The sequence below is a fragment of the Pseudoliparis swirei genome, chromosome 16 (assembly GCF_029220125.1).
Source record: "Pseudoliparis swirei isolate HS2019 ecotype Mariana Trench chromosome 16, NWPU_hadal_v1, whole genome shotgun sequence".
Taxonomy (NCBI): Eukaryota; Metazoa; Chordata; class Actinopteri; order Perciformes; family Liparidae; genus Pseudoliparis; species Pseudoliparis swirei.
In genome coordinates this window covers 10,440,297-10,459,693 of record NC_079403.1, presented here as the reverse complement: position 1 = coordinate 10,459,693, position 19,397 = coordinate 10,440,297, and the positions used below count along the sequence as shown (strand labels likewise).

The window sequence follows — 19,397 nt, the reverse complement described above, 5'->3', positions numbered from 1 at the left end:
GAATCGAAAAAGAGAACCAAAAATATGTAATAAGTTTCAAAAGGTAAAGTTTGCATCACTCATCAGCTGGATGCACATACACAATTAACAATATAATTGTTTTCACTTTTATTGTTAGGATACTTGCTTCATGTAAAATATTTCCAAACAATACAATGCATGTTCCATCTGCCGTCCTCCACGCGTTGGTAGGTTGTCACCATGTTGTACGGCTTGCCCACAGCATACAGCAGCGGAGCGCTCAGACAGCGCAAGCTGCTTTGCCACACTTACCCTGAAAACAGATTAAATTATACACTACTAAAATAATTTTTTGTCATCTTTTTTTGTGTCCTTTCGCAACACAAAACCCTCAACGCCACAGCTGTGGGGGCTCCATATCCTCCCAGCATGCTTCACGCAGCTCAGTTCAATCCCCAGCTGAGGCCTTCACAGCGCCTCGCACACAAAATAAACAGACAGGAGGCGGCCAGGCATCTGTCACCGCTGGCAGTCACATAGCAGCCTTCAGTCTCATCCAAGCGTCAATGGTAGAGGGTAACTGGCTGAGGTCAGGCGTAGGTGGGGGTGTGGAGACAAGTGGAGGAGATGACACAGCAGATTAACACATGTCCAGCCCCCCCCCCCCCCCCAAGCCATCTTCTCTTGGTTAGTTTGATTCACAGGACAAGGTTGGGATATATCCTTGTATCCATTCTTCTAATCCTCCCGCCTTCTAATGTTCCCACCCCCCATCAGGTCTTGCTCTATAGCAGTGTTTCTAATACTCAGGTTATGGGCGTGTCCTGAAGCAGTGTAGTTTGTTGTCAATCAGACCTAACTGCTGGGGCGAAAGTGCCCTCTGTGGGGTGGGGCGTTTTGTTGCCTTGGACATCCCCACATTCCTCAGTACCTTTGTTCAGGTGGACATGTTCAGGGCGGTGTACATGCGTGTCCATGTTTAGAAGTGTGTGTATGTGCGCGCGCTTGTGTAAATAAGAGGGTCTTCTCAGTAACGGTGGGTTTGGTGGGAGTACTGGGGCGGCTGCTGGGAGGTAGAGGAGTATCCCATGCTGCTTTGGGGCAGTGCCGTGCTTGGTCCAGGGTTCTGGTAGGCAGCATGTTGATTGGAGCGCTGTAGGGAGGCGGAACACAAGAAGATGCTCATTAAATCCTATTCACAACACTCTTTGGTTTGGCCTTTTAAAATTAGCCTCACATTCCCTCTCGTGCCCTGTTGGGTCAAAGATTTGAAGGTTAATTTGCAGCGTGTGCCATTCGGCACAGACATGAAACCCTAACATGAGAGAGCTATATCTCCCTCCAAAAGTAAAATGTTGATGAAGGAGAGACCCACCTGGTAGTCCGAGGTCATAATGAGGCCACCTGAAGTCGTGGTCGGAGGAACAACTCGCACTTTCTTCAGAGGCGGGCCCTGAGCATGGCTGTTGTCAGGGTTGCCGGTGTGTCCCGCCCCATTTGTGTGGTTGTTTCCCTGTTGCTGTTGCTGGTTTTTCTAACGGTAAAAGAAAAGTGTACATTTTATTGTACGTGTACACTTACTACCTTTATGGATACATTCAGAAAATAAGCATGCTGAAGGACTGAAGTGGGACAGCAAGTGGCACATGTCCTACTTTGTCTGCCTTGTCCTCTGGCTCCTCCTCAGTTAGGAACTCCCTCTTGGGGTAGGGAATCTGGCACCCTGCAAACACACTGGAGAAGAAATGCAAAGAGAGGCTCGTCAACGTCAAACATTTAGACCAAGGACTCAAAGCTTTTTAGCAAAGGGACCTGTTCCAGCGTTATAGGAACCCGAGGATCACATTACTCAAGCCAAGGTAGCACCAGATGGATGAACGGAATACAGAATGTAGGTGTGTGGGTATGTGTTTGTGTGTGTGTGTGTGTGTGTGCGCATGTAATGACTTACTCAGAGGTGGGCAAGGGCTCCTCCAAAAAGTAGGGGTCCTGCATGGCCTGCTCAGAAGTGATTCTACGGATGGGGTCCATTGTCAACAGCTTCTGCAGCTTTAACGAATGCAGTGTGAGCCTCAAACAGGAACCATGAACAGAAGCAGCATAACGACAAAGCACGCTTCCTTTGGCATGGAGAACCGAACTCCATCTTCTTTTATAGTTGTACTATGAAATCGATAAGTTATGCAAATGACATGCACTTTAACTCACCAAGTGGAATGCTTTGCTGTCTGGTTTGACTTTGTGTTTTTCCATGTATTTTATAAGGCTGCAGTTTGTGTATCTGTGATTGAGAAGGAGAAAACCATATTATTTGTCATGCCCTTAATGTAATCACCCAGTATAATAACATGCAGAGTTATAGCATGGGCAAGTAAGATTTGAGTTAAACACATAAATGTCTTTTTGCCAGCACACATAGCACTTTGCTTTGCTCCAACTCTGTTTCTGATCTTTCAGAAACTAGGACAGCAGTACTCACGTGTTCCTTCTAAAGTCTTTCATCAACGTGGAGTGTTCTGGCATCTTTTTAATGTCCTCCCAGTCTTTATCTGATAAATAAGGGAAAGACAGGATTACATCCTGTCACAACCTCCCTCCCTTTAAGAACAGATTATTTAGGTTGTAGGGTCTGGATTGCAATCTTTTAAGTAAAAATGCTCATGATTTCCCCACAACAACCTCTTGTTACATAATTAGAGGCATATCGAGCGGTTTTGGTTTACATTATATATTTAAATGTATAACAATTGAAGTTTTTGTACAATATAAATTTGCCTCGATGCTAAATTTGTACGGTTGAACGTATCAAAACAAGATTCATCCGACAGACTGGTGAATTACACAACTGGAGCAGCAGAGATGGTAGAAAGAAGGAAACAAATATATCAGAAGCCTCTTAAGTGAACTGGAACATATGGGCCCAAACACAGCCCTGCAGGGGAAAGTGTCTGTTTGGGACTTGGCTTCATCTATCGTGTCAGTGGATGATGTTCAGAGGCAACAGACCACGGTTCTGCCTCAAGAACAAAAAAAGAATCTTTAAAAGACCGGCAAACAATCTGCCTCGGATAGGAAGCGAAAATGCTTATCCTTCCACAGCATTTTCCATTGTAAAGGCAACACAGCAGCATGACACATTTGTTTAATAGCAACTAACAACAGCACATATTGCCGTTAACGTCACAAGTAACAGATTCCATTTTTATTTAATAAGGTATATCTTTAAAAAAATATGTATGTTTCTAAAGATGTAAACCCCCCCCCCCCCTGAGGATTGCTCTCTGGTAGCACTAGACTCTCACCAGCAGGGAAGCCCATGACATTAAAGATGCGGTCCAATTGGTCGTGGTGGTAAGGGTTACTGGTCTTGATGTCCTCCTGGCGACAGTGGAATATGGGCTCAGACGTCAGCAGCTCCGCAAAGATGCAGCCAATAGCCCAGATGTCTGAAGGGAAAGCAGAGCACACAGTTAACTTAAGCCGTCACTAAAGTGTTCACACATGGGAAGTCCGGGTGTTGCACGGTTCTCACCGATGGCTTTGGTGTAGTGCCGTGCCCCCAGCAGTAGCTCAGGTGCTCTGTACCAGAAGGTGACCACCACAGGGTCGAGATCGGCTAAAGGCTTCAGCGGTGAATTGAAGAGACGGGCAAACCCCATGTCCGCTGCAGAACAGACATTTAAGTCGGTAAAGTAATAGACAACTTGACAATAAGTGAATTTTAAAACATGTAAAAAGGAGAAATTCTACATACCAATCTTTACTCGACCCCTCTCTGGCCCCTCCCCCATAACTAAAATGTTAGCTGGTTTCTGAGGAAAAGAGACAGATACATAATTTTGAACATGCTTCCACAATACAACTACTAACACATTAAACTACTAAATCAGCTTAATCTGGCCCAATTGTGGCGCTCATGATTTCTGCTGTGTTCAAACCACGTTAAAAATAAGATTAATTAAGACCACATTAAATTACATTTGTGACCAGCTCAAAAGCAATCTGTACAAAGTATGATGCTTATCGAAACCTGCAGATACTCTGAACTGCATGTGGTGTAAAATCAAAACTCTATGTTGCTGCCATCTAGTGGACAGAATATGCATACTGCATCCCACAAGTGCAAGCGTTACATTCCCATCTCACTGTGGCTGTAAATGGAAGATAATGTAGCTTTCCAATCAAACAGTAAACTATAATATATAATACCAAAGACTAAATTGAGTGTATTTTTTTTTTTTTTTAAACACGAGAAGCAATGCTCGCACATTTCCTTGAGAAAACAACTGGTAATGTTTGAAATTTAAATTAAGCATATATGAAATAATCTTTCAGTCAAATATATAGAACAGAATATTGTATATAAAATGTTTATGAAAAAATGCATGCCCATCTTGGACAACTTAAACCTGTTAATAATCATCATTCATCTAAATGCAAAACAAGTTATTAGCCTTTACTCAACACATGCATTGACACTTAACTGATTACGGACTCTTTGCCTAGTCATAATCTTCCAATCTCTCATCAACTGCCTTATTTTCCTTTCAGCCAAAATATGTTCTCTCTCTCTTCCTCTCCTCCTCCCATTCCCTCCCCAATCCTCTTACAAGGTCTCTGTGGAGGACCCAGTTGGCGTGGAGGTAATGGATGCCATCCAGGATCTGGTAGAGCAGAGACTTGACCATTCCTCTAGGCAGCTGCAGTGGTTTCTTGTTGGCCTTGGATGCTCTGTGGAACTTAATAATGTGCTACAGAAAGACACGATAATAGTAATTGTAGTATGAGTTGGTACATGACTAAAAAAACACATATATTTGTGCTGTCCCATTGTCCAAATAAATCGGCAAGATAAGCAAGTCTGGTGTTTGTGGGATGCGTTTCCACTTCCTTGGGAGGGGAATGCGAGTGTTGCAGTTTTGTGGCAGAACTTTGCACTTTTACTACGTTCTGATACCTTGCCACGTGTAATGCAGCAGAGGTTTGACAACAAAATGTTGAATACCTTTTGGTGTTTTAGCTTTAATGGGAATTAGCAAAGCATAAAAAACACCATTTGAGTTTTCTTGCAGCTGGTTGATGTGAATATATACAGATCAGCACTGAGTAATTCTGAATTTGTGAATGTCTGTGCACTCCTTTATCAAACAGCATAGATATATACAGGCCCCATTAACTCACATCTGTATGTGTATATACCTATGCAGTATGTGCATTACTCTAAACCAGGCCTATTCAACTAGCAGCCCGAGGGCCGGATACGGCCCGTTTGAGTTTAACTACGGCCCGCAAGACTGCCTGCAAATCAGTATAGCTTGGTAAAAAAAAAAAAAAAACTGACGGACACGCCTCTTTTATACATTGAGACATCTAACCCAGAGCCATTGAGTTTCACTGTTGCCTCAACCAAACCTGTATGGTGACATCTTTATGTTATGTACCCGTGTTGGTTGCCGGTGTTACACCCCTACTGGTTTTCAAACCTACTGGTTTCCCTGCGCGTGCGTTGTGTTCTCTTCACATCTGCAGCGGGGCTCTGTCTCGCTCACCAGATTCGTCACACATTCACAAACATATTGCTGGAGATCTTCAAGCCACCGTTCATATCCATTTCGGCGATTACGATTGTATAAGTGAGCAGTGCATCACAGCCACGGAGGAAGAAATACATTTTCGAAAAAATAAAAATAAAAAGATCGCCCGACCTGGTTTCGATCTCTTTCACGCAAAAGGAGACTGGACTCAAAGATGCGCAGTCTGTGTGCTGCGCCACCAGATATTAGTTTCAACTCAAGTAATTTATATATTGATCCATTAAGTCACATTTCTTATGTTTTCATGGGAACAGTTTGGTCGAAGGGATCTGAAACAACTGGTTACCTTGAGCGGATATTTACACTTTGAAACATGTTTATAGTGATGCTTGTTCGCAACACTTTTGCCACACAATACCGACGCATTTTCGTGTGTGACTGTTTACCTGTGGAAATATACATGACTGTTTTTCATTTTTAGCCATTATTTGATCAATATTCTGTGCGGCCCTCACACCCCCCGTGATTTTCTTATTCGGCCCACTTGCTACTGAAGTTGAATAGCCCTGCTCTAAGCTAATAAAGACTTTTTTGTATTTTTAAAGGAAGTATACAGAAACTTTCCTCCTGCATGCAACATAGCGGCATATTCAACGGGCAATATGCTTATACTTATCACGCATGCAGTGTGTGTGTGTGCGGGATCAGTCATGCAGCTCCAGTGTGTGTTGTGTGTGCGTGCATTTTTACCCAGAGATCATGTTCGGCGTAGTCAAACAGCAGCCACACTTTACGGTCTGCGTGTGACAGGAAAACCTTCTGCAGTGAAATGACGTTGGGATGCTTCAGCTCCCGCAGCAGCTACAAAATACAAACTCACTCAGAATTCCGACCACACTCATGGCAGAAATTATTAATCACAAACTAGTTAATGCTGCTATTAACTACTTAAAGTTGGAGAATTACTGTCCTGATAACCATAAGTAATAGATACAAGTGGGTGGAAACAATACCACCTGTACAACGGAATGCAATGCATTCAAAATGAATAAAACATGTTGAAGCATATTATGTTTAAGATATTGATTTTGAGAGCATAATTTGTATTAATGCTATTGTATATAGCCGTTGTATGCATTAAATCAATGTCTATTTTCTTCTTCTGTGAGTCTTTCTAACTCTTGTGTTGGTTGAAGCTACTCTGAAGGTGATTCAGTTATTACATAAGCTAGGGTTATGGCGTGGAGGGAGTTGAACAGAGACCAAGCAACAGGGGCAAAGTAAGCTGTGCAGTTCTTACTGCAATCTCTCTGCAGGCTGACATGGAGATGCCAGTGCCTTCAATCTGCTTGAGGGCGTAGTCCTTATCATCCTTCCTACAAACGGAGAGAGGCAAAACAACATCAACACCAGACCAGACTGCGAGCCCCTTGAGAGTTGTAAGCACAGAAACATAAAGGGGGGCACTGGGCAGCCGGCACTCTGAGAAGAGGCCGAGTTGCATTGCCTCAGGATTTGTGAAATCAAGCTCACCTCTGATGCTCAATACAATACATGGGGAGAGGAAATCGGTCCCGTTTGGCAGCTGGCGAGGGACAATATGAGCACTGGGACTCGCTCTCACGTGAATAAATTGGTTATAACCCTCCTAAATCATCTCATAAACCCATGCGTTGTGCTTACTCAGGCCTCGTCCAATGCTGCAGCACAAATTAGCTCACTAAGTCTCATAGACAGGAGCCTCCTCGAGTAAACACCAACATCTTAAAACACGTTAGGGATTTTTTGTGTGGTTCTGGCTGCCAGTATGCCCGGACTGTGAAAATAGGCCTTGTATGGGCCTGGTAGCTCAGGCTGCCTTCAGCTCTTACCAGCTCTGGTCCTGATACACTTAAAACATGGTCATGAGTTGAATTAAAAACAGTGGTGAAATAAATAGAAACAGTTGTGAAATAAATAAATAAAGTGTTTAGAAATGAAGGTGGGTGGCAGCCTGGTGGTCTTTGGGTTTAAGGATCTGAACATGAACCACAGAGTATAACAAGTTTGGGTCCAGCCAGGGGACCTTTGTTTCATATCATTCACTCCAACTTATTTCATGATATCTCTACACAATTGCCAAAAAGGCAAATACACAAACCAGGGAGTCAATTTTGGCCTAAAGTTAAGAGTGATAAGGATAAAATAAGTGCTTGCAATGAACATGACCAACAAATGTAGGCATGTTAGAGAACAGATTGTATACACAACTAATCAAACCAAAAGGCAGCTCTCATGTCAGTTGCTTTCTTTAGGATGAGAACATTAATTTAAAGTTGTTGAAGAGATACATGTATCTTGTAGATTTAAAAAAAGCAACCACTCTTCCTTAAAAAAAAGCCCATCACCTCCACAAACAAGGGCCTGCACCTGCTGTAACCTACATTCACCAAACTCTCATGTGACGGCTCTTACTTTTACCTAAATAAAAAATGCGTATAGTTGAGCAACAGCACAGGACACAAAATCCTTCAGAAATAACCAAAAACATCGCAGAAAGGGAGGCCACAGTAAGAAATGGTCCACCATATGTTAGTGTTATGGTACACGTCAGAAAGCCAGCATCCTGACGTGCAGCAAATAGCTTTAGACGGTCCCCTTATTTCATAACACAACATGCCTCATCTCATCTGCCGGTGGCACACCAGCCTTGAAGAGGAACAGCAAATGAGAAAAGATATTAGAACGTATTTGGAAGAGGGAGGAAGTGCTGGCGAAGGGTTCACAGGCTAGAGGCCTCGTCGGTCATCAACTCACCCATCTTTTCTCTTCGCCTTGTACACATGGCCGTAGGTGCCTCTTCCTACTTTGCATCCTTCGTACTCAAACAGGTCCTCGACACGCTCTCTTTCGCCGGTCAGCTTTACTTTAAAATCATAGTCCATTATCACCACCGGTTGGGCTAAATGACTCCTTCCTTCTAAAGCGTCGCTCGGGAGGCAACTAGGCTACTAGTCGAGCTCGGTTTGATAAGCTAGTTGCCGTCCCCAGCGTGGCTCTTTCTTCCTTCAGCCCAGCTTCCACATCGAGTTTTCGGGTTAAATTGTTTGTACCGGAAGGGATGTGCGGTGCTCGGAGAAAGTCCGGGTAGAAAACGAACCCGAAGAGTATTCCTTTCTCTTGTTGCTGCGTTTCACTCAGCCGGTGTCTGCTCCAAAGAGACGCACTTCACTCGGTAATGACGCCGTATTCGAGCACGGCACTGTCGCAAAACGTCGTGAAGACAGCCCTGCTGCAGAGAAAAGGCTTCAAGAAAATTAGTAGACTCGTTATGATCAGAGATGATGGATCAGTTTATACAATTATACCAACTGCATGTTGAAAAAGGTAACTGTAAAACAGTTCGTCATAGTGTAACATATTGCAGTGCTATAATACAGGCACGTAAAATAAATATCATCATCAGATGTTTGTCTATTATCTCAGTATAAAATAATATATTAATCAATGTAATGTTTAATGAAGCAAATAATATAACAAGTACATTAATTCATTGGAAGAATGATAATAATTAATAAAGATGCAGAAGAAGCAGTTGTATGTTCACCTTTCTAACATAGAGGCAATTCAAAGTGCTTTATCAAACAAACAAATGCACTGGAACCAAGAAGTAGCCGAATATAATGAAGTAAATAAAGGTGAAGGAGAGAAATTAATTAACAAAGCGACAATAAAACAGAATTTGTCATTTGTTTTTAAAGTGGTGCAGACAAGATAATCCGGAGATTACAAATGATCACAAGATTTGATCAATGTAAGGCATTTTATTGTAACACTAAAGCAATAACCTGTCACGATATTCACTGTATTATACACACCAATGCTATTCAGTCATACAAATAAAGTATTTTTTTTTAACCTGGAATTATCTGGGGCAACTTCTTGTCTGGTCATTTAAGGTCACTGTGGCAAAGCTGTTTTAGGACATGAGCTCTTCAGTTTGGATGTTAATTAATTCAAATTATTTATTTACGTAAGACTGTTAATACCATCATGTAAAATAATACATTAAAATTGAATGCCGTGCATTTAAAATGTTAACCACAATTGTACAATACAATAAGAGTTTAAATAACATAATGGCTTTTTAGTAAACGGTTTGAAGAGTGCCTCGTTTATTTAACGGGACCATTTTCTTTCGATCTATTTTTGTACAACAAATATAGAGCTATGATTTGCATATCTGTGTTACCTAGGAACAAATGTAGCCAGGGAATTTGTTTCTGACGGACACTGTAATGTAGCACCACTGGTCCCATCTTGAGAGAGAAGGGAGTGCAAAGGAAACCGTCCATATTACCGCTGCTTTGTCAGGTAGTAAATTCCTTTTAATGTAATTGTCATCTCTTCTAAAACTATGTCAGAGCTACGTATATGTTCTGTATACATTAACTGCTTCGTAAAACCGTGTGTCACCTTTATATCTGAATAGTTATTCAGCCGCACATCTGTGTCTGGTGTCGACGGACTGCTATTCGCTTTCGTTAGATGTGCTAATTTGCTAGTGCTTGGTTAGCAACGAAATCATTGCGCATTCAAAATGACACGTCGCATTTTCGAAAGGTCCTCAAAGCGGCCCATTGTGTTTGGGGGGGGAAACGCAGTTAATCATTGCCACGCATTAATATATGTAATTCTGTGATAAAGCCGACAGGATTCTTTGTCTTTCCTTTTTTGCCCTGCGTTTACATGGAGGAGACCTCCGTTTAGTTTATTGTCGGCCCGCCTTTGTCGCGCGCTGATTGGACGGTCGGCGTGTCCGTCAATAACGCTAGGCCGGTCATTGGTGGCGAACCAGGATGACAACGCCAGTTTTGTTGCTTTATTCCCCTGCCTTCAACATGGCCTTCCGTGGCTACTGTTGTAACTTGGCTAACATGAGCTCACACGAAGCGTTGTTGTTGGGATATTTAGTGGCGGTTCCTTACAGGGACTACATCGAGCATTAATCCACAAGCTAAATTAGTTGAATCTACGGCCTTAGTCTTCTTGCTACACGGAAGCAAGATTACTGTAGCTTTCTCTTGCTGGTGAAATCTTTCGATAGAAAATGGATGGCGTTGTCTTAATTGTCGTCCTTGACGAGAGATTAGTCATTGTAATGCTATGGTACTCGAATAACGCTAAATTGGAATTATATTTTCGCGCTAGTATCTAAAAAAAAAACAGTAAGCGAGATATGCCTAAGAAAAGCATTCGTTCTTTTTCTTGACAAAATAAAGTCGAATAGTCATTAGCTTGAGCAACATATTGTAATCACACAATGAGCATACAGAGGCTCAACCTTTGACTTCAGCCTTATTTTATAAATACTAAATGTAATGCTATAAGTGGGTAGCTTCAGATGACATTCCACCTCTGACTGACGCCCTCACTCATCTTTCTGCCAGCACTTTTCAAGGTGATGGACCCTCCTGGTGGGGGAGACGAACGGCAGAGGCAGGCTGAGCGTCTTCATCGGGAGGAGGCTTACTATCACTTCATTAATGAATTAAATGAAGAGGAGTACCGCCTAATGAGAGACGGCAACCTGCTTGGCACCCCTGGTGAGGAGAGATGCATCTTATGCTAACTTGCTGATTGTGATTGTCAATGCAGCTTCACTTCACACATATTCCAAACATATGACACTTATAGTATGCTATATGCCACAATCTATGTTACCAATAATCTTCTCTCCCAATAGGAGCAGCAATATTTCTTCTTGACTCACTACTTCTGACGACCCATAACGGCCTGCATGTTCATATGTTTCACAGGGGAGGTGACTGCTGAGGAGCTCAGGCAGCGTCTTGATGGAGCAAAAGAGCGCATGTCTTCTCAGCCCCGTACTGAGCAGCGCGCGCAAACCGCTGATTCTGGAGAACAGCAGGGCAGCAGCGGCGAGGGAGAGGAGAGAGCGGCTGGAGGCAGACGAGGAGCAGGTAGGGAGAGTTGGGAAGGAGTTGTCTTTATCTGATCTTTCCCAATTTGGCTTGATGTAATATGGCTTTGGTTAAGTTACTATCGATTAGCTAAACAAACCCATAAACTGTATAATATATACTGTAGATCATTATAATGCTCTTCCTGATGAAGCGGAGTGCTTTTGAAACATATTTGAAACTGTATGGGACATAGTAAATATAGCTAACTTGTGGGCTTTGAGGAACATATTAAATAGATTAGCTAAAACTGTAAGTGTTGTGTATGGACACCATGAAATTGCAATCATTTTATTGATTTTGGATTTTAGGAGGAATACATGTTAGTTTACAGGCTTACCAATAATTTTTTTTTTTTACAGGGGCCGCAGAGCCAGGAGCCGAACCATCTAATGGTGACTCATTACTGGAGTGGCTGAACACTTTTAGACGCACTGGCAATGCTACTCGCAGTGGGCAAAGTGGCAACCAAACATGGCGTGCTGTCAGCCGGACCAACCCTAACAGTGGAGAATTCCGCTTTAGCCTTGAGATCAACATTAACCATGATCAGCCAGAGCCGGGGGAGTATAATGACACTGTGGTCACTGCAGAACTGCCAGTGGCGGCCCAGAATATAACTTCACCCTCTATACGCACTGCTTCCACATTTCCCAACCCTCGCCCTTCAACCACGCCAAGGCCAGTCCCGTACCCCACCCCTCGCCCAGCCCTCAGTAGGAGGATGCAGACACGGCGTGCACGCAACAGCACTACCACTCTTTCTATGAGCCCCCCTGCACTTCATGCACCCGTGGCCTCCCCACGTGCTGTTCAGAGGAGAAGTGCCACTTTGCACTCTTTGGCACCTCCTCCTACTGTTCCCAACCCTCCTATTGATCAACTGACACCGTCGCAACATCAAGGCCTGAATGCCGAAGTAGAGCAGAGCAGTGATAATATGTCTGCTTCTCTAGACTGTCCCTGTGTGTCACTGCAGTCTAGGTCTCAGGCCCCAGCAGTGGGACATGAATCGCGTGGCAGGAGGACTCGATCACGTGGTCGTCCACGCAGGGCTATTGCAGGGGCCGGGGTTTCATCCCGCTTATCAAGGCACAGCCGTTCCCCCTTGCACAGAATACCTGTTGCCAGTACCGCTCTCCCATCAAGTAGTGGTGTCGGTGGCTCTAGCAGCCAAACTATTGAGCCAGGCAGTGGCACAGGCTCTGTTTCCATGGAGACGGTGGAGGCTGTGGCAGAACCTGCAGCTCTGACGGAGCTAACTGTAGACGCAGGAGAACGCAATGGTGAATCGCATGTAGTAGGAGCAGGAAGTGCAGTGGTGCGACGGCACCCAACCATCATGTTGGACCTGCAAGTGAGAAGAATCCGACCTGGTGAAAACCGGGATCGGGACAGCATCGCCAGCAGAACGCGTTCTCGTGCCCGGGTTGCAGAGAATACAGTCACCTTTGAAAGTGACAGTGGTGGATTTAGACGCACCATCTCCCGCTCTGAGCGAGCTGGGATCCGCACCTATGTGAGCACTATTCGGATTCCACTGAGACGCATCAGTGAGACAGGCCTGGGGGAGCCCAACTCAACCGCCCTGCGTTCCATTTTGCGCCAGATCATGACTGGATTTGGGGAGCTGAGCTCCCTAATGGAGACAGAGGCTGATTCTGAATCTGTTGCACCTAGCCACACAGATGCTAGTGTTACAAATAGTAGCAGCAGCCCAGCCAGTCGTCTGCATACAAATGAGACCGAAGCTGGCCAAGTTGGTACAGGTAGGGTAGATCAAGAGAGGGTGGGAGGGGAGGAGGACCAGGGTGGGCAGGCCAGGCTCGGAGGAAGCGTAGTGACCACCGCAGAAGGCCGAGCCACCAGCAGAGACACCAACAACCTGGTAGAAAATGGTACTCTACCTATCCTCCGGCTTGCACACTTCTTCTTACTCAACGATGAGGAGGATGATGAACACCCGAGGGGCCTGACCAAAGAGCAGATTGACAATCTATCCACGCGCACCTATGGTCAAGCCAGTCTGGAGGGGGAGATAGGTCGTGCATGCAGTGTTTGCATCAATGAGTATGCCCAGGGCAACAAGTTGCGCCGCCTGCCCTGCTCCCATGAATTTCACATCCACTGCATCGACCGCTGGCTCTCTGAAAACAACACCTGCCCCATCTGCAGGCAGCCCATACTCGCAGTGCATCAAGAATGACCCATTTGCTCAAAATCACAGCTATCAAGTTCCTGGCTGGCTGAACTGAGTAGACCCAAGTGGGCTTTGCATGTACATAGGGCTTTAATGGTTTAATTTTTTTCTCGAAAATATCCATTGTGTTGAAGTTGAAGACGGTTGAACCAAAAGTGCGGGGTAAAAAACTATAAATGCAGAGAATTTACTAAACTTTATTTTTTTAGACTCTTTGTTTTCAGCAACTTTTATTTTCTTCCTATGACCCGTTTCACTGGTTTCTGTCACCAAGCTTCAGAGGCCCATGTCGTTGGATGGCATTAATGCTTAATTAAGGAGCTCCTGACGTCACAGCTGACTCGTCTCACCTTAACTCTCATACGTGTGACATCTCCTTGTCACAGCTGGTCCACACAAATCACTTCTAGACTTGCTTTCTTCAGTATAAGCTGTAAATAACTCCCCACTGCTTGTAGTTTTTTATTGTTTTGACACAAGTAGCTCTTCACAAGCCATGTGTTTAGAACGGAAGCAGGAAACTCTTTGTTTTGTTTTATAATTCACCATTTTAAAGCTTTGACATCCATTTTAAAGTGTCCCTCTGCAATTGTTTAAGAAATATGATTTATTGGGATGTGTATGACATATGTATTTAATTTTGAAAGAAGTTTTATTCTGTATGTCTAGTATTTGTTTAAGCTCTTTCCATACATACATTTCTGTATAATTGCAATACAGAATTCATCCATAAAGGTCACCCACTTGGAAATGATAAACATTACCCCATATCAGCAGCACACAGAGTGAAAAGGCAGAAGGCATGTGATAATCAGGAATTCAGAGATGTAATTTAGTATGAGTTGTGCAATACGGAGTTGTTCATTGTTGTTTACATTGTAATGCCTGATTATCATCTCCACTTAAAAACAGTCTTGTTTACCCTGAAATCAAAGTTTCCTCTTGGTTCCTGTTGCTAATGCGGATCCATATCTGACCGACACCCCGGAACCTATATCACAAAGTTTCATTGAGTACTAAGTCTGGTACATCGGCTGAGCAAAAACCTGGCGCATAGCTCTTAACAATAAAAATTAATTTTCTCTTTTAAAAAAACCCGATTTTTATGAGAGAGCTGATGCCAAATTCTCAATGTTTGGAACATCTACAATTTTGAGAATCCGTTAACTCATCTCAATTTCATTATTGTCCCTGTGCAATGGTTACAGTGTAATGCTTGAATGAGGCAGTGTTAGTTATGATAATCCTGTTAGCACTTTATTATTTTTTCTTTACATTACTTGCTCAGATGTTGGCATTTCCTAGTGTAGCACAGGTGACTTATTAAATTGAACCCCCTAGTCGGTGTGTTGCCACCAGGGTCACTTTGAACACCAACAGTCCACAGGAGCTGCTACATTGCTGCAGTTAATGTGACACTAATAATACAGCAGGAAGGATGCAGCTGCGTGTGTGTGTGAGAGAGAGGTTTGTTGGGGGGGGTTGTATGGTTTAATTGTGGGTGCATGTACGTTTGTGTGGGTGCTGAAGGAAAATGTCCAGTGTCCCAGTAAACCTGGTTCTCAGAAGGCTTCTGTTCAACTTATGTCCACCTTGGAGAGGGTTGTGGCAAATGAGCTCAGAAATTACTATTTATTCTGTTCCTATTTAATAAGATGGAAACTTTTGAAATATGTATTATGTTTCGATGTGATGAGAGTAAACATTTAAGATAAATATGTTACTATGTAATAAATTGCAGACATGGGTTTTTTTCTCTGCTCCTTAACAATGGAATAAAATACAGCTTTGCTATGCTTGGACTTTCGGAATGCACGTTGTGTGTGTGTAAGCGCGCGCCACTGAGCGCTGTGCCCGCGCAGTTTAGAGCAGTGGTCACCAACCTTTTTGAGCCCAAGATCCCTTACCTCCGCCTTCATGACCGGCAAGATCTACCTTTGAGGCGTTGAGAGAAAACGACGGTCCAGACTGGACTTATGACTTTTTATTTGGCCTAATTGTCATTTTGGTCCAGCGTTCAAATTGATGTGACCAGGTACACAGAATTTAAGTGTAATATAACAAGTAAGATATTTGTTAACCGCACACAATATGAACAAGAAAAAACACATTTCAATGAGCAGCTGGATGAACTACCAATATAAATGTTGTATTTATTTACATTTCGTTGCCTCTGTACCTGTACTCTAGCAATGACAATAAATTGAATCCAATCCAATTACAACACGACACTGACAACATGATCAGTCAGTGCAACTCATGTAAATTCAGCTCTCATCACAATGCCATCAAGCCATGTGACTCCAGTCAGTGTGACGGATGTGACTGAACTCTGTGAGCTTGTAGTTAGTTCATAAGCACAGACAGACAGTCTGAGGCCGTCTGTGAGCTGCTGTCAGTAATCCAGCTCCTGGTCTTTGATTTGGTGATTTTCTCAACTCCACTGACGAGTTTTTCGGGGCAAAATTGGTATTCATGAAAGTGTTCTCATCTGGGACTGGTTCTGAAGTCAGACCGTTGGTGATTACGTTCACATCAGCTATACAGACATCCTCAGATTTAAATAATTTTCAAAATAATAAATATGAGAATCACCATTTGTGACTCCTGCATCTGTCCCTTTTCAAATAACAGAATAAATGCAATTGCAATCACTTTCAAGTAAACCAGATTGCTCTATCAGACAAGAAAAAAAAGCTAAATGTTGAGCTTTTGTTTTGAAGGACAACAGCAGAAAAACCCAACTCACGGAGGTAAGACCTGGCAAGTCGCCAAGAATCTCGGCTGTCGCGCATGCGCAGGCGTAACCTGTTAATGCCGTAACGTAAACATGTACACGAAGGTACAGGCATTTCAACATTTATTTATTGATGACTTAGTTTTATGTCGGTGTACTTTGAGCTTGTGTAATATGTGAAGTTATCAATAAAGGTGTTTCTGCATTTCCCCTGCGCCTCACCTATAGTGGTACGTCCCCCTCTTTCGGGGCGCACAGCTGACAACACGGCTGTGTAAGCAAACCCGTTTTCAGGCGTTCATGAATCAGGCGGAGATCTTTTCTGACCTCAATCTTCCAGTCAGAAAGAAAACATTTCAGAAGACACCTCAGAAAATGTTCGAAAACAAGGAACAATGTGTTTCTGAATTTATTTTCATTTTATTTTGGAGATCGACAGGGAACGTCTCCGAGATCGACCGGTCGATCGCGATCGACGGGTTGGCGACCACTGGTTTAGAGCGAGTGACAGGCGCCAACGGGGTTGCCACATTGTGACGTAAACGTTTTTTAAACACAAAACAGACGTTTGCATAGAGCACAGGTGGGTTTATGCTTCAGACGTGGTTCAAAACGTTTCTGTGCATGTTTGTGTGGCTTTGTGGCCGCAAAACTAGTCATTCAGGTGAGTGTTCGCTAAATACGTGAATATTATTCAGAATGTAATAATTTTAACGCTCTCTGGTTCCCACAGTTTCAGTTAACTTCAAGGTTTAGCTCGCTAACGTTAACGAGCTAGCTTACACTAGTTATATTTAACGTTAAAGCCAGGAGTCTAAAATAACAAACATTACTATTACTGCTTTAAATGACGAGCATTAACTCCAACACGTATAAAGAGCTAGTTATAACGTTATTTCAGATTTCCCCCAAAGCAAACTTATTTCATAAAAACCGAAACTGGAATCAGAAAATATTTCACGTAATATTTCAGGTAAAACTATGTTTCACGAGTTATTTGTTTTAAATAAATTGATTAAATGACATTTAACAGCTTTTGGTTACTTTGCGAAATGAGGCCGGTGCGCGCCCCCGTGGCTCAAACCCGCACCTGCGATAAAGCCGAGCCACAGAGCCACAGAGCCATGGAGACATGACGGGAGCGGACGTTTGACAGTTGTCCTTCAGAATAAAGGCGTATAGATCATGTATTTTTATGTATTTGATATATACTGTTAAACTCACTAGTTCAATGCAGGGCTTCAACTAACATTAGTTTTCAATTTACTAATTTTCTCAATAATCTATTTGTTAAGTCAGAATATTGAAAAAGGCAGAAGCAATATTATACTCAAGAATTTAGATTGGTCAATTCGTATGAGTCCTGCAATATGGAGAGAAATAGCATTGTTACCTTCGCATTGAAAATGCCGGAAGGTTATGTTTTGATCGCTGTGTATTTATTTATTTATTTGTATGCGTGTTATTCGCAAAACTCAAAAAGTATTGAACCGAATCGCATGAAATTTGGTGGGATGATTGTTTATTATCCGGGGACCAGTTGATTAGATTTTGGGATCGATCGGGTCAAAGGTCAAAGGTCATGAACAGGTCAAAATCTTTCGCAGAACTCAAAAAAGTATTGAACCGAATCGCATGAAATTTGGTGGGATGATTGTTTATTATCCGGGGACCAGTTGATTCGATTTTGGGATCGATCGGGTCAAAGGTCAAAGGTCATGAACAGGTCAAAATCTTTCGCAGAACTCAGAGTATTGAACCGAATCGCATGAAATTTGGTGGGATGATTGTTTATTATCCGGGGACCAGTTGATTAGATTTTGGGATCGATCAGGTCAAAGGTCATGAACAGGTCAAAATCTTTCGCAGAACTCAAAAAGTATTGAACCGAATCACATGAAATTTGGTGGGATGATTGTTTATTATCCGGGGACCAGTTGATTAGATTTTGGGATCGATCGGGTCAAAGGTCAAGGGTCATGAACAGGTCAAAATGTTCTTGAATCGCATGAAATTTGGTGGGATGATTGGTTATTATCCGGGGACCATTTGATTAGATTTTGGGATCAATCGGGTCAAAGGTCAAGGTCATGGAAAGGTCAAACTCTTTTTTTACCATAGCACGATACATTTTTGTCCAATTGGCATGCAACTAATGCCAAAATGTTCATAATTCAATGCCCAATCTTGTGATATGCGAAGGTATGCACTCTACCGAGTGCCCATTCTAGTTTTAAGTATGCTTAGCTGTTATACGGCATTCAACAGCATAGTGACACACAGGCTGCCAGTGTATGTCTTCAGATCTCTCAGTAAAGGGTGGCACCTTTAACCTTACCTGCCAGTTTCCTATAGCCTGCTCAGTTGTTCTAGGCGCATGAACGTTGTGTGAAAGAGAATTAAAATGTCACCATATTCTACTGGATTATTTTTAATTCAGCAGTTTGCGATTTATAATCAATATATATATATTGTGACGACCTCTGCCTCACTGTCTCTGCTGGGGTGTGGGTGGGTGTGTGTGTGCTTCTCTCTCCCTGATTGGCTCCAGGTGCAGCCTCTCCCCAGGTGCTCTCAATCCAATCAGGATCTCCATAAAGGACCTGAGGAGGGCTGCAGTGTCGCTCTCTCTGGCCGGAGGATGTAGGACGAGGAGCAGCCAGGAACAGCTGACCTCCGGCCTATGAATTGTGTTTCCGCCGGTGTTGTTATCCTGTAGCGGTGGAATAAAACTTCTCTTTTTCCTACTCGCGCCACCGTCTCCATCGTGCATTTGTTGTGGCTGAGAGCCAAGCCATGACAGCTGGGGGCTCGTCCGAACTGGTAAAGATAAGGTTGTGTGTTTGAGTTAGTTCGTTATTTTGTACGGAGTTTCTCCTGATAGGTGGTAGCGACGGTTCCCTTGGGGTCGTTGTGCGGGGTGTAATGTTGTGGTGAAAGTGGCTGAAACTTGGTTTGGGGGCATGGCCGTGGTCGCAGTATTTTGCTAGCTTGCTAGTCGC

At 43.2% G+C, this 19,397-nt stretch overlaps 2 protein-coding genes and 1 long non-coding RNA gene across 4 annotated transcripts; 2 read left to right on the top strand and 1 right to left on the bottom strand.

The window, feature by feature from the left end:
• Window positions 1-95: 95 nt before the first annotated feature.
• Window positions 96-8,701, bottom strand: cdk8 (cyclin dependent kinase 8). 2 transcript variants are annotated; one of them, XM_056434332.1, is made up of 13 exons: window positions 8,292-8,701; window positions 6,796-6,871; window positions 6,246-6,356; window positions 4,572-4,712; window positions 3,716-3,773; window positions 3,494-3,625; window positions 3,264-3,407; window positions 2,441-2,510; window positions 2,170-2,242; window positions 1,913-2,004; window positions 1,617-1,695; window positions 1,337-1,495; window positions 96-1,114 (listed from the first exon to the last, which is right to left on the bottom strand). In XM_056434332.1, the coding sequence occupies exons 1-13, from the start codon at window positions 8,417-8,419 to the stop codon at window positions 989-991; spliced, it is 1,389 nt and encodes a 462-aa protein (XP_056290307.1). In that variant the 5' UTR covers window positions 8,420-8,701; the 3' UTR covers window positions 96-988. The 2 variants fall into 2 exon arrangements, with proteins under 2 accessions (XP_056290307.1, XP_056290306.1); XM_056434331.1 differs by having other exon boundaries at window positions 1,913-2,010; window positions 8,292-8,699.
• A 1,093-nt stretch (window positions 8,702-9,794) lies between these two features.
• On the top strand, window positions 9,795-15,460 carry rnf6 (ring finger protein (C3H2C3 type) 6). The gene is made up of 4 exons (XM_056434296.1): window positions 9,795-9,848; window positions 10,925-11,080; window positions 11,294-11,458; window positions 11,821-15,460. The coding sequence occupies exons 2-4, from the start codon at window positions 10,939-10,941 to the stop codon at window positions 13,662-13,664; spliced, it is 2,151 nt and encodes a 716-aa protein (XP_056290271.1). The 5' UTR covers window positions 9,795-9,848; window positions 10,925-10,938; the 3' UTR covers window positions 13,665-15,460.
• A 2,252-nt stretch (window positions 15,461-17,712) lies between these two features.
• On the top strand, window positions 17,713-19,147 carry LOC130206364 (uncharacterized). Its single transcript, XR_008834097.1, has 2 exons — window positions 17,713-17,967; window positions 18,111-19,147. It is a non-coding gene; the product is annotated as an uncharacterized LOC130206364 (long non-coding RNA).
• The last annotated feature ends 250 nt before the right edge of the window (window positions 19,148-19,397 follow it).